Source organism: Rousettus aegyptiacus, unplaced genomic scaffold (assembly GCF_014176215.1).
Source record: "Rousettus aegyptiacus isolate mRouAeg1 unplaced genomic scaffold, mRouAeg1.p scaffold_m13_p_7, whole genome shotgun sequence".
Taxonomy (NCBI): domain Eukaryota; kingdom Metazoa; phylum Chordata; class Mammalia; order Chiroptera; family Pteropodidae; genus Rousettus; species Rousettus aegyptiacus.
This window is the reverse complement of record NW_023416310.1, coordinates 4627910-4646297: the sequence shown is the minus strand read 5'-3', so window position 1 is coordinate 4646297 and position 18388 is coordinate 4627910. Positions and strand designations below refer to the sequence as shown.

Genomic DNA, 18388 nt, shown 5'->3' with positions numbered 1-18388 from the left:
CAGCTCGTGCAGAGCGGGAGGGACGGTCACAGGGCCGGGAGGCAGCCCCGGCTTTGCTCATCGTCGGGGTGACGACTGAGCTGGCACAGATGCCGGAATCAGGGGCCCAGTCTCCGCGCGAGAAGAAATCCACAGAGCCTTGAAGGGACTTCGGAATGGAGACCGGAGTCGGGGGCGGCCCCTCGGGGCAGGAGGAAGCACACGCCCTTGCCCCACGCCCTGCTGAAACTTCAGACCATTGGTCACGGCGGGCGGCATCAGCCAGGGATCCTGGGCCACCTCGCCACGTGACGATCACGAGACACTGGGAAATCACTTTACCCAGGTGACGGGTGCTGTGAATTCATTCACCCCCCACCCCACCCCAAGCCAAGCCTAAGAGCACCCTTCAGATCCCGCTGGGAAGCGTCTCTCCCTCCGCTAAGCCCACCGCATCTCGGCACCCTGGCAACGCCCCGTGCTCTGCTCACATCGCACTGCCGGCCCCTGGGGGCCGCCGGTGCTCAGCACAGGCGCTGGCCACAAGCGACCCCAGTGGCCTCGTCCTGCCTGAAGCCATGTGTGGACACAGAACCCAGAGGTCAGCCAAGTGCAAGCCAGCAACATGCGGCTCAGGAGCAACGGGGAGTCCTTCCTGCTGTCATTAGCCTCGCAAGCCAAAGTGACATCGGCCGTGAGCGCCGCACCGAAGCCCAGGCTTCTGGACGTTCTGACCAGCGGCCACACGAGGGCGCCCTTGGCTCGAAGACCAGCCCCGCGCCCGGCCCGTACCTTTGGTGATCTCCCGGTTGTCGCTGAGGCCCCCGCACAGCGAGATGGCGATGGACGGCAGGTCCCGCAGGCCGTCCGAGGTGCTCTCCACGCCACTGTCGATGCCGGAGCTGCCCACGGACTGCGGGGACTGGTTGGCGGACCGGGCCCCGTTGTCGGCGTGTTTGGGGAGCCCGGCAGGGTCCCCGCTGGAAGCAGGAAGAAGAGAGGGTGCCCTGAGGGTTGTTCCTCACCTAGGTCTCCCACGGACACTAGGTGACTCTCTCCAGCAGCCTGCCGCCCCTCGGAGCCGCAAATGACCACCAGGGGGCAGACTGCTCCTTAAAGCACCGTGACAAGCGGAGACAAGCTAAAGGAATCAATCACCTTACAGGAGACCATTATTTTTTGCCTACTGTAGCTCCCTGCCTCCCCTCCCAAACCCGCGTGAGATGAAGCGACTGTCCTAAGAGGTCGCAGCTCTGTGCGTGTGCCCTGTGAGAGGCCGGCCCTCCCTGCAGATCACAGGAGAACTGAAGATAGACCCCCAAGGGGCCGGGGAGACCCCTTCCTGGAGGGCGGGAGCTGCCCACGCCTCGCCGTGGGTTTGGGCTGTGGGCCAGTGAGCAAAGCGACCCGACCCGTGTGGTCAGGGGACACGGCCCTGTGCCTGCACTCCCGCTCGGAGCGGGGAAAGCTGGCCACCCAGAGATCCGTGCGCACGCTTCCGTCTGCGGAGAGAGCCCAACGTCACTACTGGCTGCTTTTCGCAGGAAAATGCGAGCCTCCCGCTGCCTTTTCTTACTTCCCAGTCGAATAAAAGGGAGACGTGGACTCGCACGGATTACTATTCAGATTACACGAAATGATGTGAGGAATAAAGAGAAATTTTACTTTTTGGGAAAATACAGGGCGGCCACCTCGGGGTCCATGTCCGTGAGGTCATCCAGGTAGACGCCGTCGGCACCCAGGTGTCTGCTTCGTTTGTCTACAAGAGCCAAAGGGTCCGGTCAGAACACCGTTCTTCCAAAAGCCACCCCACGGACTCCCTGAGAGTCTCTAGAACGGCGCTTCAGCCCAGCGTGCGAATGCGCTCGCCGGCGCCCGCACCGGCCCCAGAGTCGCACCGTCGGGAGTCGGCGGCAGGCGCCCCGGTCGACACATGCCACTCGCCACCTGCGTGGCCTGGATCACGCTCCGTGACCCTGCCGACCCTCAGCTCCCCATCTGCGACGTGCCTGAAGGGGACCCGGCAGCCACGACGGTAAAGCGGTCACCATCGCTGTCCCACGACCGAGCTTTCATGAGGCACTTACTTCCCCATCGACACACCGGAGAACCACGTCACCCGTTCACACGAATCTAGGAGGCTGTGCGAGGCCAAGCGGCTAAGAGACGGGGTGTGACACCATGACTCCCGACACGCGCCCTGCCGGTGTGCCTGCAACTAGGGCTTATGCAGCACCTACTATGTGCCGGCTGCTATTGTTAGCAAAGGTAAAACGGGCCAGAAAGAGCCTCGATCTCGCGGAGCGCATGCTCTAGTCCGGGAGTCGGGCAAAACAAAGAGATGGTCGTCTGAACCGTGACGGGCAGAAACTTAAAAGAGTCACGTGCTAGAAAGGAACTAGGGGCAAAAGGAAAGGGACCAGGATCAGCTTAATAACCAGCTTCCTCCGTGGAGCCCCGGAGCGCGCAGAAAAGGGCTCGAGCCCTCCGGACCCCAGCACGCCGAGCTGTGAAATGAGGGGTCCGCTACCCGGGCCCCAAGGCCCCTTTCGCGTCTGTTTCTCTGTGACTCAATCCATGAAATTAAGAGGTCAGCCAAAGGGCACAGACTGAACATGACAGATGTCATAGTTCGGTTTCCACGCCCTGCCCCCGCACCTTTTTTCCTAGCGGGCGAGTCCATCTTGCCCACCGTCGAGGCTGCACTGGCAGGGAGGGGTTTGGGGGCTTCGGCCGTGGGTAAAGGCGGGGCTGCGGCTCCCAAGGCCTCGATGTCTTCTTCGTTCTCAAACTGCATCTCTGTCTGAGACTTGCTCTCCTCTAAAAGCGGCTGCACGGGAGGCCCCCCGGCCAGCGTCGGCGACTGGTCGCTGAACCCATCCGAAGACTCACTGAGGATGGCCTGGAAGTGCATCTTATCGCAGTTTTTTCTAGTGTTCAGCGGGCTGGAATCCTTCATCTTGTGTGGAGACTAGATTGAAAGGAGACAGACAGGCGAAGAAGGTCAAAGCACGGACCGACAGAAAACGGAAGTTAAGCGAAGAACCACGAGCAGCCACAAGGATCCGCCCGACTGTCCACAGTTTGCGGGGAGAGGCTTACGCCTCGGGAGTCACCGGTGACCCCTTGTGAGTTCTACTCCTGCCAAACAGTCCAGATATCAAGAATATTACTCCCAAAGCAAAGCGACTTTCGTATAGAACAGGGTGACTCTCGCAAAACCCATCTCTGCGGTTAGAGCCGAGCGCGTCTGCCCTGCGGGAAGTCGGTTAGGGGTGGGGGCGGGGGGTTCCGAGTGGCCGGTTGAGCCCCACGTCTTGGTCTGGGTGCAAGCCGCGCGGACACGTCCACGGTGTAGAGACCGACTGATCTATACACGTACGATCCGGGTATTTCTAAGTACACATGTTCTATCTCAACCCAAAAAAGCAGAGATTTGATGGTTGGTTCACATGAGTGGGAAATTAGCCTTTCTGATTCTGTCTCTCCAAGGAGTTTCTAGATAGAGAACAGAGTCATCCAAACAGAAATCGGAAGGCGATTCGTGCCCTAGAAAGGCCTCTGACCCCGCGGCCTCCAGCACAAGCGGAAGCAGCGGCTCGGCCGCTCTGCGGCTGGGACCGTTTTCCAGAAGCGATGGGTCTGCACTTTGATGCTGCTTTGCCAGCAACGGATGACTCGGATTGGTAGAGCTGGCTGCCCGGGTCAGCACCACAGCTCGTGGGCAGAGACATCAGCGTTTTCCGTGAAAGCTAAATACAATCCAGAAAGGGCTGGAAGCTACAGCTTCCGCCTCCACAGACCTGCTCTCCAAAGGGCTCTGCACCTCGAGTCCTAACGGGAACACGTCCAACCTTCGCTCGCTCGCTCACTCATTCATTCATTTGTTCATATTACAAACATTTACTGGGGATACAAGAGGCACCTTTCAGGGACTTGACAATAATTAAAAAAACAAAAACAGCTTGAAATGTAACAATATAAGTCAAGATTCTTGTAACTACATTGGATTATGAAATCGAATGCCCTGAAAGCAAACACCGCGCCCAGTTCGCGCTTTTAGCAGCTATCTTCGGGGCGTGGCAGAATCCAAGCGGGGGAAAGACTCACCTTTGCAGCTTGTGGCAATTCGCCCCACAGCCAGAGCATTTCTAGGTTGTTCTTCTGCGTCGCTCTGTCCGTGGACTTACTGACCAATTCTGAATCACTTTTAGGCGTCGAAGGCCGGGAACCTGAAGGACTTAAAAAAAACACAGACCTGCGATTAAAGCGGGAAGAGAAGCTTTTTAAAAAATGTTTGGGGACCAGAGTTCTGTGGTTCGCATAGCCCAGGAAATGCACCCAAGCCCCCATTGCCCTAGGAGCACGGCTTTGGGACGCGTCCCATCCGTGGCCACCAGGGGTCCACAGAACACCCCTGTCCAGGTGGAAGGTGCTCCCGGGGGGGAAGTCACCCCGCCCCAACCTGCCGCCAGATTCCAAGAGGGAAGATCAGAGGGAGCGTTAAAAAGAGGGGAAATGAAACAAAAGAGAGAGAGATGAAAAGAGACAGGAAAAGAGAGTCTGTTTTAATTTCAGCCCATCTCACCCCGTCGCACCCTGAGCTCTCCTCTCCTGCACTCCACCTTCCAGATCGGACCTCTCAACTCCCAGCAGCCGCCAAAGGGTCCCGGCCGCCTCCTACACACGCCCACCACGTTCTGTGCTCAAAACAGCGGAGGCTCCGCGCGGGCTTCGAGCGCGTCGCGTGGCAACCTCGCCGCGCGTGCCGGACGCCACGAACCAACCTGCCAGCGTGGCAGGAGCCTCCAAGGTGAAATTTCATGGAACATCGCACATTCCAGGAATACGTGGGACATTCCTCCTTGCTAAGGCCCTTCCTGGGACAACGCGTCACAGCGCGAAACCCTCGGGCCGGCTTTTCGGTGGCTGTAGCTCGCGTTCTCATCTCTGCGTCTCTGTATACATAGATGTTTACTCGAGACGTAAAAAAAGCTCTTATTTCCGTCCGGCCAAAGTCACCAGCCGAGAGTAATCGACGGACCCACAAAATTCTCACCGAATTCTCAACAGCATTCAAAGGGGAAGCAAATTCCCACTTAATTACTCCTTGCCTTTACTCTCCCACATCGTTTCCTCTGGAGGAAGATGGCGTAAACCGAGACACAAGGCCGCCGACACTTCCCTGCTGCAGCTCCTTCCACGGCCCGCCTCGCTCCGCATCCGGCTCGGCGCGATTCCGCGCCATCGAATACGGCTTTCCCACCACTCGCACGCTCTCCTGCTTCCCGGGAAGCGAGCGGCCCGTGAGAAGGGACCCGGGCGCTCCACACACCTGAGGGTCCTCCGGCCTCTCTCGTGTCCTCTAGTTCTGTACGCATGCTCTTCTCCAAAAAGCCAACGCTTTTCTGACACCGAAGTTGAATGTCAGTGAAACGTGGCCAAGGGAGTGTGGCGGCCCCTGGCGAGGGGCCTTCGTGGCTACTGCACCTGCAACCCGAACCCCGACTTCCTCCAGACACCACGGGAGGCGGCTTCCTGCCCTCCCCAGTGCCGCACCCAAACCCCGGAGCATCTGTGTGAAAAGCTCCTGCCCTTATATGTGTCACGCAAAATATAATCTGTATTCTGTTACAAATTCTGCACGACAATAAATCGTCTCACCCACTGCCACTAAATTAAGTAAAGCCCATTAGGCTGAGCTTGCTCTGGGTCAGGGGGTGAGCAGACTTTTTCTGTAAATGGCCAGGAGGCAAATACTTCAGGCTTTGCGGGCAATGCGATCCCCGTCACAACGACCCCATTCTGCCATCACAGCACAAAAGCGGCCCCAGAGAGCGCGCAAACTGGCTGTGCTCCCACAGAACGTCCCAGAGACAGACGGCAGGCCAGGTTTGGCCCATGGTAGGATCAGCGGCCACTGCGCTCTGGAAGAATGCAAATGCTGAGCGCAGAGCCCCTCCCGACTCCGGACTCCCTGGCAGTCCGGGCCCGTCCTGAACGCCATGAGCCCAAAGCCTGCCACAGAGGCCTTCGGGTCTCCAAGCCCCGCGTGACGGTCATAAGCTAGCAGGCCTCGCCTCTCGCATCCAAGATGCTGCTAGAGGGGGAGCTGGCCGCTTAGGCCACACCGGCCTTTCTCAATAGAATCCGGACGCGGTACACACGCACACACTCTGCCTGCTCATCGGGGGACCCAGACCGAGGGAAGATGACCTGGGAGCCAGACTCCCAGAACTGCATGTGACTAAAGAGAAGGATGATTCCAACATCTCCCATCATGGAACATTAGACTTTTAAGATCAAGAGTTGTTCAAAACAGTACGCTTACACAGTCACTGACCGATTTTCATAAAAAACGTATTTGTTAGCCACGTGACATTCGCAGTTATTTTTGCCAGTCCCAATGAGGCAAATTGGTGATGACTGCTCGCGACTCATTTTAAAATGACCTTTCTTCTGCACAGGTCACCTCTGAGCGAAGCGCACCCTAAGATTTGGTTCTTGACTCACAAAGAAAGAGAGCTTCCCACGTAGAAAGTAATGGCCGCTTCGTTCGCTCAAGTGTGAGAGTAAACGGCGCTAAGTCCTCTGCGTGGGCGGGTCGGCGTGTGGGCAGCAACGGGAACAGGGGCAGAAACCTGAGACCACGGCGTGCGACAGGGGACAAACCCGTGATCCTGGACTCGGGATCCAAACCCGTGATCCTGGACTCGAGATCCAAACCCGTGATCCTGGGCCTCGGGATCCAAACCCGTGATCCTGGACTCGGGATCCAAACCCGTGATCCTGGGCCTCGGGATCCAAACCCGTGATCCTGGGCCTCGGGATCCAAACCCGTGATCCTGGACTTGGGATCCAAACCCGTGATCCTGGACCTCGGGATCCAAACCCGTGATCCTGGACTCGAGATCCAAACCCGTGATCCTGGACTCGGGATCCAAACCCGTGATCCTGGGCCTCGGGATCCAAATCCGTGATCCTGGGCCTCGGGATCCAAACTCGTGATCCTGGGCCTCGGGATCCAAACCCGTGATCCTGGACTCGAGATCCAAATCCGTGATCCTGGGCCTCAAGATCCAAACCCGTGAACCTGGGCCTCGAGATCCGCCCTGAGCTGTTCTCTACGACTCCATTCCGCAAATGCTGCGCAAATGTCTGACCCCATCATTCAGAAAGTCTAAGAGGCAATTTAAACATTTATAACACTGGCTTCCCTTACGTTCAAGTGGCGTCCTGAAAAAAAAAAATCTCGCAGACTTATTTGTCAAACAACCCTAGACACAAAACGGAAGATCACAGTCCCAATTTTGATTTCATTATTCTATTTTTCAAATCGCTCCAGAATTGGGAAGAACTATATGCTTAACCATAAATCCCAGAGAGTCAAATTGAGTACTTAAAAAAAAAAAAAAAAAAATCGAATCATCTACAATGCTTAAAATGGAAGTGAAATAATCATCTTCACGTATTTGCTTCAGAAGTAATTTGGTTAGTCAAACAGTAAGCGTTAGATCAAATTTTTCATTTCGTGGGATCTTTAGGCATTTTCTGCATAATGAATTCGGCTGGTTAGTAAAATAGATTTGTAAGTGTTAGAGCACATTTTCCATTTCATGGGCTCTGGATGTGCTTTCCGCGTAAGCGACTCGGTTAGTCGGGAGGGCGGCCTGGGAGCGTCGCGGAAGACGCCCGGGCGGGGAAGGCGCGCGCCGACTACCTTTCCGAAGCGTGGAAATGAGACGACTGTGGCGGGCAGGAGCTGGAAAGCCCGCCCTCGGCCGCGGCCGCAGGAGGAGGGGGGGTCCTTTTGCAATCTATCAGGCTACTGGATGCCACGGGATACACATTAAAAGAAAGAAAAATCATAGGTCAATTAAGTGAATCGGAATTTCATCTAGAAAGTATATGGGCGCTCGTAACCGCCGCATGTGCAAGAAAATGAACACACGTAGGCCTCTGACAACGGCAGACGAGGGACGGTGTGTTGAGATCACTAAGAAATCAACATGAATCGTCTTAACCGCAAAAACAGGAAACTGCTGGAAGACCCATTTCGCTTTCTCTTTCATTCATACGCCCATAAATGACAGTTTTCCTCTGGTCGGAATTTAGTGCTGCGTCAAACCACGCACCGCAAGAGTCGGTGAGTTTGTGCTGCCAGTGGTCTCTTTAAAGGAAACACAAAATTCCAAGCACGGAAATGCACCTGTCCTAATCTGCCTCTGACAGTGGTCTAATCCGCGCAATCTGACACAGTCATTATTCTGGATGCATGGAGCAAAACGTGAAAAGACAGGGAAACCTATTCAAGGTTGTGCTTGAAACATTGCCTTTAAATCCGTGCAGTTACTCTAAGGTGTTTGAGCAGATTTTTCGACCTACTAGCGGTTTCTAGCCATTCCGCGTACTTTCTTCCTGAAGTACACACGGTAGTGTGTTCCCCTCCTGAGGGTTGATCTCCACGGACCGCGGGAGACAATGCACGAGGCTCTTTCTAGAAAGGTCTTACGTCTGCACCATCCACTGTAACAGCCACTAGCCGCAGTGGACACGGAGCATGTGAAATGTGGCCATTCCGAATCGAGATGTTCCGTACGTGTGGGACACACAGTGATTACATAGGCTTTGAATGGAAACGAGAATGTGAAATATCGCAGTAATTTTTTTTTAAAAAACTGATCACTTGAGGTGACTTTTTGGACACGCTGGGTCAAATGAAATACATCATCGAAGTTCATCCGTTTCTTCTTACACTTTCGGCATGGCTGCCAGAACATTTTAATTTCCATGTGTTGTTAGTAATTTGTTTCTGATGGACAGGACCGGTCTTTAGACTGACAGACCTCAGTGAGGGGGCCTCGCAGGTCCCCAGCCCACCCTGAGGGACTGGCATTCACTGTCACAGTCCTGGCTGGAAACCAGGCACGTGGCACATCTATTTTTCTCCGACCTCAAGTTCGGCACACACACAGCTCACTGTGCTACCTTACTAACGAGACTCCTCTGGTCCAGCTGGAGCCAGGGGTGGCGTTTTCACGAGACTAGCTTTGGGCAGAAAGCTTCTGCGGCACATGCCAGAGCCCTGAGGAGCCCCTGTGAGACTCCTGCACCCCCACTTTAAACCTGAAGTAGACCTAGCACATCAGGAGTGAGAATAACCCAAGAATGTCACGTTATCACTTAGATCGGTATTTCTCCGCCTCTTCCTCATTGCCGCCATGCCCCCAGGCATCTCGAGACCTGTTTTCCTTAACGGCCCTCCCTCCGCCATGAACGTTAATGCCATAGATATACTGTGCCTCTCTTTGTGACTCATCACAGGCCACAGACCATGATAGTATCTAAGACTTTTGCGCAGCCTGTTGGGCCAACATCATCCCTACTTGAGAAGACACGTTTTAGATCTGTCCCCTCCCCAGTTCAGCAAACTGCCTAGACGAGGCACCCACATTCTCACAGGTGTCAGTGACTTGGGGGTCGTGGGACCCTCGGTTTGGAGATACGCAAGCTGGGCAGCTCCGCTTCTCCCTGTTTACGCCGGACGTTCATTTCAGGGAAATAAAATCCTTGGATTCGGCAGAGCGGAGTAAGCACCAGCAGGAGGCAGGAGAAGAGGTCATTCTAACAGCCCCAGGTGACCTCAGCGGCCCCAGCCAACCTCTCTGCATTTGAATCTCCCTTGAGAGGTAAGTATCAAGAAAGGACCCGTTTTCTCCTGTTGACATTTAGCATCGTGTAACTTGCCAAGTGAGCCTCCTTTCAAGGTCACCTCTGGGAGCCCAGAGCTACACATGCAGTTCAATGTTAATATTAGACAGACAATTACAAGCTGCACATGTTGCTTTTAACCCTGACTTGTAATGCGCCTCCTACTCTAACTTGCATTTTTTCTGGTCCCGACTCTTTCCATTTTTTATTTATGTTTCACTATTTTATTAAACACGCTTCCTATCACTGACTCCAAATCGTCTGGACCAGGACAGGTGAACCCACTGCCACACACACCAGCAGCTTACCTGGAGTTGGGGGACCACTCTCTATCGGAATTAGGGTATGATGCTGACTGAGAATAAGTCATCGCTGGGGGAAGGTTTTCCTTAGGAATATCTTCTTGGAATGTACTAGAGAGAGTTCTGGTGAAAAGGAAAAAAAACATATATATATATATTAAAGTCAAAGAATTACCAGTGATGAATGCACAGCAAAGGCACACGTCCACCTGTTCCTGACAGTCTCTAAGCACTTTGCAGATTAACGGGACCTCTTTTTGAGCCGCGCAGCCGTGGTCCAGGCTTCAGAGAGGGGGAAAGAGTGAGGGGCGGACGTGGGTGACTGTGTTATGTGCATTTGCGCTCGGGCAGAACTGGTTCGGGCGTTCGCACAGACATCACACGCTGCCCGTTACTGACATCGTAGCCCCGCGGACACGGTCGCCTGTCACGTGTCATCGCCCAAAAGAGGCAGATCGGTCCCCGAACCGGAACCGGGGACGTTGAACCTCTCGCGATGCCCGGGGGGTGCTGCTGAACAACCGAATTAGCGCGCACGGACAGCGTTTCGTCCGGCAGGACGGATAAATGCCGTAAGCCAGATGCACCTTAGAAGGACGAACGGCCGCGAATCTACCTCGTCTCAGGTAGAATGCAATCCTCACAGAGTACAGTCCGCCACCTTCTGATGTCACCTGAACTACCCATCACTAAGCTGGGGAGCTGAAAGCCACGCAGGGAGGCGCAGGGCGGGGGCCTGAGATAAAGCCGGCCCCCCGGGCTCCGAGCCTCTCGGTCAGGGAAACTCCATGCTGCCGAGTCGCAGGGGGACGATCCCAATGCTCCTTATCAAAAATTACACTAAATGACATAAAAATCTGAAACATCAAATATTCTTTACAAATGAGTTTTCTTTTAAAACTGGCTCTTTTTTTTTTTCAGCAAAATAGTAATGCGCAGAAACAGAATGAAAAAATAAAACAGGTGTCTCTTAACCCTTGGGCCTAATGCAAACGGAAGAGGAACTATTTGCGCGTAGAGGACCCGGTCACGTTCCTCACTGAGCCCAGGTCACTCAGGCTGCAGGTGAGCCGAGCGCCGGGTACGCGGTTCGCGCGCGAAGCCCGGTTTGCTCAGTTCCTGCTTCTTGGCTCTGTTCTGGAATGCTGACGTCAGCAGCCAAGGAGGTCTGGCGTCACCCACTGTCGCCTGGTGATGAGTGACATCAAATCTTTTTGCTACCTTAAGATTAAGTGCTCAGAATTCCAAAATCCGGTCTCAAATGCGTGAACAAAAGAAAAAGGGATCCTGAGGGGGGAAGTTTATAAAACCAGCTGCACACGGCCCTCCCGCCCGCTCCGGCCCGGCCCAGCCCGGCCCGGCCCGGCCCGCTCACCGGCCGCCGGGCGGCGGGTCGGGCGGCTCCGCCTCCTCGTCGGAGCTCATGTCTATGGGGAACACGTCCTCGTCCTCGGACGTGTCCATGTCGTCGTCTCTCTTCAGGCTGTCCAGCTGGGACTTCCTCCGCCTCTTTCTTCGCTTCTTCACCAGAGAGCCGCTCGAAGGGGTCTCCGTGGGAGGCAGGGCCTGGGAGGACGTGCCGGGGTCCAGGCTCCGTGCCCTGTCCACCGAGCTCCTCTTCAGCTGGCTCTCCATCCGCGAGGCTCCTTCGGACAGGATCGGGGACGTGGCCAGGTGCATGGGGATCACCTCCTGGAATGGGGCCAACACAGTCTCGTTCACTTCGGCTGACGGAGCGGGACGGTGCCCGAGGCCTGCGGGTGCCAACGGGGGTCCCGGCCCTCCCCAGGGAGGGCCACGCAGGCCGTGTGACCGAACGTCACCGTGATCCGGGGACGCGGCTGCCGAATTTGATGGGCAATTTCATCAAATACCACTTTGTACTGAATCCCGCATTTTTATAACCTTAACTAACTGAGGTAATTATGAGTGATTTCAGGTCAACAAAATCCAATTTTGTCTGAAATATCCAGGGTAAAGATGACAAAAATGGGCTTTTTTAGTCATTGCATAACTGGACTCAATTTTGCATATAAGTGTGTGTAAGGGTGCATGTGTGTGTGCGTGTGCGTGTGTGTGTGTCTGAGAGAGAGAGAGAGAGAGAGAGAGAGAGAGAGAGAATGTGTATTTTTTAATACACAATAAATTGAGATGTTAATGTTTTAAAGAGACATCAGACAGCCCCCCATCACTGCACCCCAAGTGCCTGCCTGTGCCAGAGCACATCCCGCAGCAACGTGGTGAGGAAGGACACGGGCTCCCCAGCTTCCAGCAGCCCCTCAGGGGCATCCGTGGGGGAGGAGACACACTCGGGCCCCCCAGCGCCCTGCCAGGCCAGCCCAGCAGGCCCTCTGCAGCTGCTGCGGCGTCCTCACCCCAAATCCTCCGCTCTTACAGCCTAAAGCCTGTCTAACGCCAAGGGGCGGACGGGAGTGAAAAATGTAAAGGATTTCTGTCCAAGCGCCATTAGGAACTAATCAGTAATCTTCACAGCCTTCCCTCCGGATAGGAAGGTGAAGCGTGGGCAGGGATTAGTGGTTGCTCAGGACTCGGCAGGGAGGGGCCGGGGGTTTGGGGAGGTGACGGCTAAAGGGCACAGCTTCTTTTCCGAGGTGATGAACATAATGCGAAACTGGCTGGCCGCACATCTGTGAAAATACCAGACGCCACTGGACTGCACATGGGAAATGGATAAATCGTGTGGTAGGACACTTACCTCAGTCGGGCTGTTACAAATTCTTAAATAATGAAAAGAAAAGCGACCCGGTCACTCGCTGAACGGAAATGAGACTGCTCAGCCCTCTGAGACTCGACGCCGGGATACCCGGTGTGCTCTGGACAAGGGTTCGTTCGGGCCAGCGCGATTCGCCTCCGCGGTCCCCGGGGACCAGCGAGCACGCGGCGGCAGCCGGGGCGGCGGGGTGGACGCGGCGCGCGCAGTCCGCCCGGCTCCGGCCCCAGCGCAGGCGCTTCTGTCGGCTGCACCGTCCACACCGCCCGGCGCCAGCACCTCGCCCCCCGGCCCGCGCGTCCGCTCCGTGTCCCAGAAACGCCCTTCTCAAAGCGCAACGCCAGGAGCCAACCTTTACCACCGGCCCCGCTCACCTGATCATTGTCAGCCTCTTGGACAAAAAATGCTTCTCCATTATCTCCCAACTTCATGTGCAAATCCACAGATTCCCCATTGATTTCTATGTCGACCTAAAAGAAAACACACTTGTTCACAGCGGGGAAACCCCTTGGGGGCGGGGCGGCGGGCACGCGGCCACACACTCGCTCACTCTGATCACGTTCGTCCCAAGGAAACCTCACGAGTCCTCCTCTCCGGCGGTCAGCCTGGTCCTCCCTGCTCGGCCACATCGGGCAATGGAGTCCGCGCCCCGCCCCGCCCCCGCCTCCACCCCGGGCGGGCTCATGATGGCCCCAGCGAGCAAGGCACAAGAGAAGTGACACTATGTGATTTCAGAGACTAGGTCAGAAAGAAACCACCGCGCCCACCTGGCTCTCTGTAGACCTTTGCCCTTATGGCCAGCCACCACGCCGTGAGGACGCCCAGGCCACATGGAGAGGCCACCTGCAGGCGCGCTGGTCAAGGGCCCCATCTCAGAGTCCGGCCAAGAGCCGCCAGGCGTGTGAGCGAGCGTGGCCGGAGTCTTCCGGCAGGAACCCCAGATGGCAGAGAGCAGGACAGACAGCCCGGCTGCACGCGGTCTGACCTCCTAACCCACAGAACCCAGGGGCTTAAAAACCAGTTAGTTTACGCCCCTAGATTCCGGAGTAATTCACACAGCCATAGTAACCAGAACAATGTGAATTAGTAACTGTCAATTCAGCCTTTTTCCACCGGAGAAGAGCTAAAGAGCTGGGCCCGCGACAAGCTCCAGGTACATCGAGCCACAGAAACATGATGACCTCCTCCAAGGAAGGAGCCCGTCCCCCGGGTCGCCGGGTCCTGCGTTCTTACCACTTTCTCTCGGGAGCGCAGGACCCCCATCTTCCCAAAGCGGACGTGGAACGGGGAACACTGCAGGCTCCCGTTGGGCTGGCGGACGACGATGATGTCGATACACCCGGACAAGGTGGCAGGGTTCAAGCCCTTGTAGAGCTCCTTCACGGTCACAAACACCTGGCCCGCCAGCTGCCCGACGTAATTCATGGTTTGAGCCTAGAAAACAGAGACACGAACAGACACACGAAGAATTCATCCGGGGGAGGCCATCTGCCTGGAGACCATCAAAATGAACGCCTCGCTTCAAACACGCGGGTGTCACGTCCCGTCTGACACCTCGCCCGGGTCGCTCTGTGCCACTGGACTGGGCTCCCCAAGGCCCACCCCCACCGCCCACGTCCCCCGCCTCACAGCAAGGCCAGCCTGGACGCGCCGGGGGGCCTCAGTGCTGGGCCCCTCCTCGCTGAGGCCGACGGTACTTGTCTACAGCATCCTCACAGCTCTCGCTACCCGGGCATGCTCTGTCACTTCGTGTAGCTTTTACGGACTAAACCTTAAGGCTCTTGAGAAAAGAGGCTGCACTGGACACCTCTGAGTATCTCCCACGGTGCCAAGTAGAATAAGTACTTAATAGTTGAAAAAAAAAAATGACTACGTTCACTTTAGGAAAAAAAAATTGATTATTATTTTTGACCAGCTGCATCCCCGCCTCGCCTGCCTGTTTGACTCTCGCCCGCGCTCCAGGGGATGTCCGTGCCCGGCTTGGGTTTCCCTGCCTGGCTATTGACTCGAGTCCACTCGGCGAACATCCAAGGTGCCGACTCTGCGTCGGGCCTGGGGCCGGGGACGCAGAGGTACATAAGGCAGAGCCGTGGTCCACCGACAGGACTCGCAGGCGCGCAAAGGGGGGAAGTAAAACACAGGCCCCCACGACACGTGCCCGCGTTGCTGTCTGTGCTGCTCACGTGACGTGCCGGAGGAGTCAGACCGGGGACAGCAGAGAACGCGCCGCAGCGGCCCCGGCCTCGGGGGGCGGAAGGCGGACGGGGGCCCCGCAGCAGGACAGCCCGTGGCCGCCCCGGAGGACACGCAGGGCAAGAGCAGAGAGCTGCAGCCACGCGAAGACGTTGCGGCACCGCGGCGCGGCCATGTCGCACGGCCATTTCCCTGTGACGCCACGGGAGACCGGCGGACGACGGAATGCCAGTCGAACCAGGATTCGGAAAAAAGCATCACGGTAAAAATGGAGGGAATACTGGCAAGGAAAGAAACTAAGGGCAGGAAGACTCGCACTTGGCCGTTGATGGTGATGCAGACAAGAAATGGCGCCGGCGACAGAAAAAACGGAGGCAAAGGGACCATGCGAGAGCCGCTCCAGCACAGAGCGGTGGGAGCCGGAGCGGGCGCTGGGCCTGGGCTCTGTCCGCCGCCCCGGCGCTGATCCGCGCCCGCCGGCTGCCCACCTCAGCCCGGCCCCGGCCTCCGGCCGCGCAGCTGGGCCCTGTCGCCGGCCCTGATGCGACTCGGCCACCTCGGCCCAGTTCGGGGCACTGAGGTCTCACTCGGCAGCCTTCCTCCGGCCCCTGTGCCGGGCTGTCCCACCCACCGCCTCCCGGTCTCACCAGGGAGCGGGCGCGCTCAGTGGCCCTTCCCTCTGGGGCCCCCTGCTCCCCGCTCTGGCAGCCCGGCCCCCCTCACTCTTTCTCCCCTCCCCGCTGCACACGTAACGCTCTGGCAGACAGACTCACGAGGCCACGTGGTTCAAACACCACCTGCGTAGGTAGGGTTTGCGCAGGGCGACTTCCAATTGGTGGGTCCCAGATCCACCCTTCCTCCCAGGCCAGCTGCCTCAGTTCCCCAAGGTGCTGATCTTCACCAGGGGCGCGTGGCACGCACTGACCTCACCCACCTCAGGCCCCGACAACGAGTGCAGCAGCCGCCGGAGCTTGGGCACACCTGTGCCTGACGACCCTCCGTTCACACAGTTCGATTCTGTGACATGTCTTGCTCTAATGGTGTCTAATTTGCCAGATTTTCCTGGAGGCCAAGGATCAAGCCTTGTCCTTTCAAGTTTTAAAAAACAGAAAATGCCTTTTGGAAGGCTCACCTCAATCCCTATGACATAAGCAGAAATGATATTAGCATCCCTGATTTACGAATGAGGAAAATGGGGTTCAAAAGTGAGGGACCAGATGCCCAGCATGCACCAGGCAAACAAGGACTGTGACTTTACCTCTTGGAACAGACCAGGGCCCAGAGCGACAAACAAAATCTACAAAGGACAGGGTGTGAGAAAGCCCTCCCTTCTCGTTTTAGGATTAAGTGACGCCCTCTGGATCGATCCGCCTTCCTCCCTCGGACGCGGGGAAGAGTAACATGTCCAGTAAACATGTCAGAGGTGCACACAGACCTGTCTCCCGGAGGCGCAGTCGCCGCCAAGGTCGTCCGCTCCCACCACTAACAAACACAAGTCACATGCACATAAACAGATAAAACCGTGCAATTTCTAAGCGTGTTCAGTGGTGCAGGTTAATGACCTTCACGCTAAAAGGGGAGGAGGGACCGTTCCTGAAAAGATGAAGGATATGCAAAAGGATTCTTTGTAACACTGATAGATACTTTTAATAGGGAATCATTTTATAAAAGAAAGCTTCGCCACAATGTTCGACCTAGATTTGAACATGCTGTGTTTACCGAGAGGCAAACCTCTGCCTGCCTCTCCGGCTCCGGCTCCGGGCAAGCAGGAAGCACACAGTGTTCTAAACAACTTCTTTTGTGTACATTACCTGGGGTTCCCGTGATTTGCACATTAAACCCTAGGTATGAGGCCGGTCAGATGAGAAAACTGAAGGACCAGCAAAAGTGCAATGAAGTAAATGCCCAGGGACACGGTGGCCCGGCAGACCTGGAATCCGGGGCTCTGGACGCTGAAGCCAGCCACCCTGTACCTCCCCCCGTACCCCACAGCTTCTCTATTCACGCCCCTCATCTGTGAGCCGTGCTCATCGCTGAATGACGGTGACCCCCTCCCCAGCAGAGAGGTCCCGAACCCACAGCTAACGCGCTCCTGTGAAGACCTCAGGACAGCGTGTTTCATTCACAGGGCAGAGAAAGCTCATGATGGGATGGCAACGCCCTTCACATCCCGGCTCCCAGGGGTAAAGTGAGGACTTCAGCCTTGAGGACCAGCGAGGTGCAATTCCAGGTCCGCCTGCTCGAGGATAAAGGCCGCGGGCTCCTTAAGTCGTAGCAACCGAAAGAGCATCTTGAATAATTTACACTCAGTGTTCTTCTGCTCTCGTGTCCTCGAAAACACAGTATCCCTCCCCCTCTGCCAACGAGCAAACGCGGGGTTAGCGTGCAGAATCCGAGAATTCTGAAGCCGGCAGGGTCCTGACCCTCATTTCACAGAAAGAAGCCCAGAAACGGGAAGTGACTTCAGCAGAGCTTCCTGCGTGGCAGGGGCAGAGGGGGACACAGACGGACTCAGCCCCCCCCCCCCCGATTTCCAACCCTGCGACCTCCCCTCTGCGCGTGCCGCAGGGTCGGCTCGCGGGATTTTTCCTACCGCAAATAATCAGGGGGCGCTTTAATATCTTTAGCGATCCCCGCTATTACATCACTTACTGGCGAATCTGAAAATACCTCCGTTTAGAAGCAGGAAATCTGCCCCATAATAATTCTTAACAGACGACAGAGTCACGGCCCCACCTGGCAGTGCACTCCCGACCTCCACACTTACACCTGCGGCCACCTGAGCTCAGCACCGAGGGTTTTGTTAGCAGAGAGAGTACTCCCCGCTCACGCCTCCCGGGATGGCTACTATCTGAAACACAGAAAGACACCAGCTTTGGCGAGGACGTGAAGAAACTGGGCCCCACGTGCAGGGCTGGTGGGAATGCGGGACAGCCAGCCGCGCGGAAGGTTAACAGTGGACGGGACACACGGTCTGGCAATTAATTCCGCCCCTGGGTTTCGATCCGACCGCTCCGAGAGCAGGGTCTCGAAGAGACAGGCGCGCCCACACTCGGGTAGGAAGGCCCAGGTGTCCACGGAGCGGAGGATGAACAGAGAAAACGCGGCGTCACGCACGCGATGAAATACCATCCAGCCTGGGAGAGGAAGGGGGCCCTGGCCCACGCAGCCGTACGGATGGACCTCGAGGACGTTATGCTAATGAAACACGCCAGTCTGTACAAGGACAAATGCTGGGTGATCTCAGTCCCGGGAGGCAGCCAGGGCAAACGCACTCACAGAAACAGGAAGGAGAGCGGCGATTACCAGGCGTTCTCGGGGGTTTTGTGTTTCACAGGTGCAGAGCTGCTTCCGGCAAAAGGAAAACTTGCTGGAGAAGATGGGGTGGCGGCGGCTGCTCCGACGGGCACTTATGTAATAATACTAAGTGTGCTGAACTGTGCGCTCAAAGACAGCTAACACTGTAAACAGT

General features: G+C 56.3%; 1 protein-coding gene across 4 annotated transcripts in view; it reads right to left on the bottom strand.

Annotated features, from left to right (window-relative positions):
• The window catches only part of LPIN1 (lipin 1), a 94384-nt gene that overhangs the window by 33845 nt on the left and 42151 nt on the right, over nucleotides 1-18388 (bottom strand). For 3 of the 4 annotated variants that reach the window (XM_016144782.2, XM_016144785.2, XM_016144784.2), the window contains 9 exons: nucleotides 13957-14157; nucleotides 13098-13193; nucleotides 11368-11684; nucleotides 9999-10115; nucleotides 7700-7807; nucleotides 4090-4219; nucleotides 2638-2950; nucleotides 1645-1738; nucleotides 772-959 (listed from right to left, as the gene is read on the bottom strand). In XM_016144782.2, the coding sequence (XP_016000268.2) occupies nucleotides 772-959; nucleotides 1645-1738; nucleotides 2638-2950; nucleotides 4090-4219; nucleotides 7700-7807; nucleotides 9999-10115; nucleotides 11368-11684; nucleotides 13098-13193; nucleotides 13957-14157 (1564 nt within the window). The remainder of the gene's footprint in view (nucleotides 1-771; nucleotides 960-1644; nucleotides 1739-2637; nucleotides 2951-4089; nucleotides 4220-7699; nucleotides 7808-9998; nucleotides 10116-11367; nucleotides 11685-13097; nucleotides 13194-13956; nucleotides 14158-18388) is intronic. The other variant, XM_016144783.2, reaches the window with a different exon arrangement.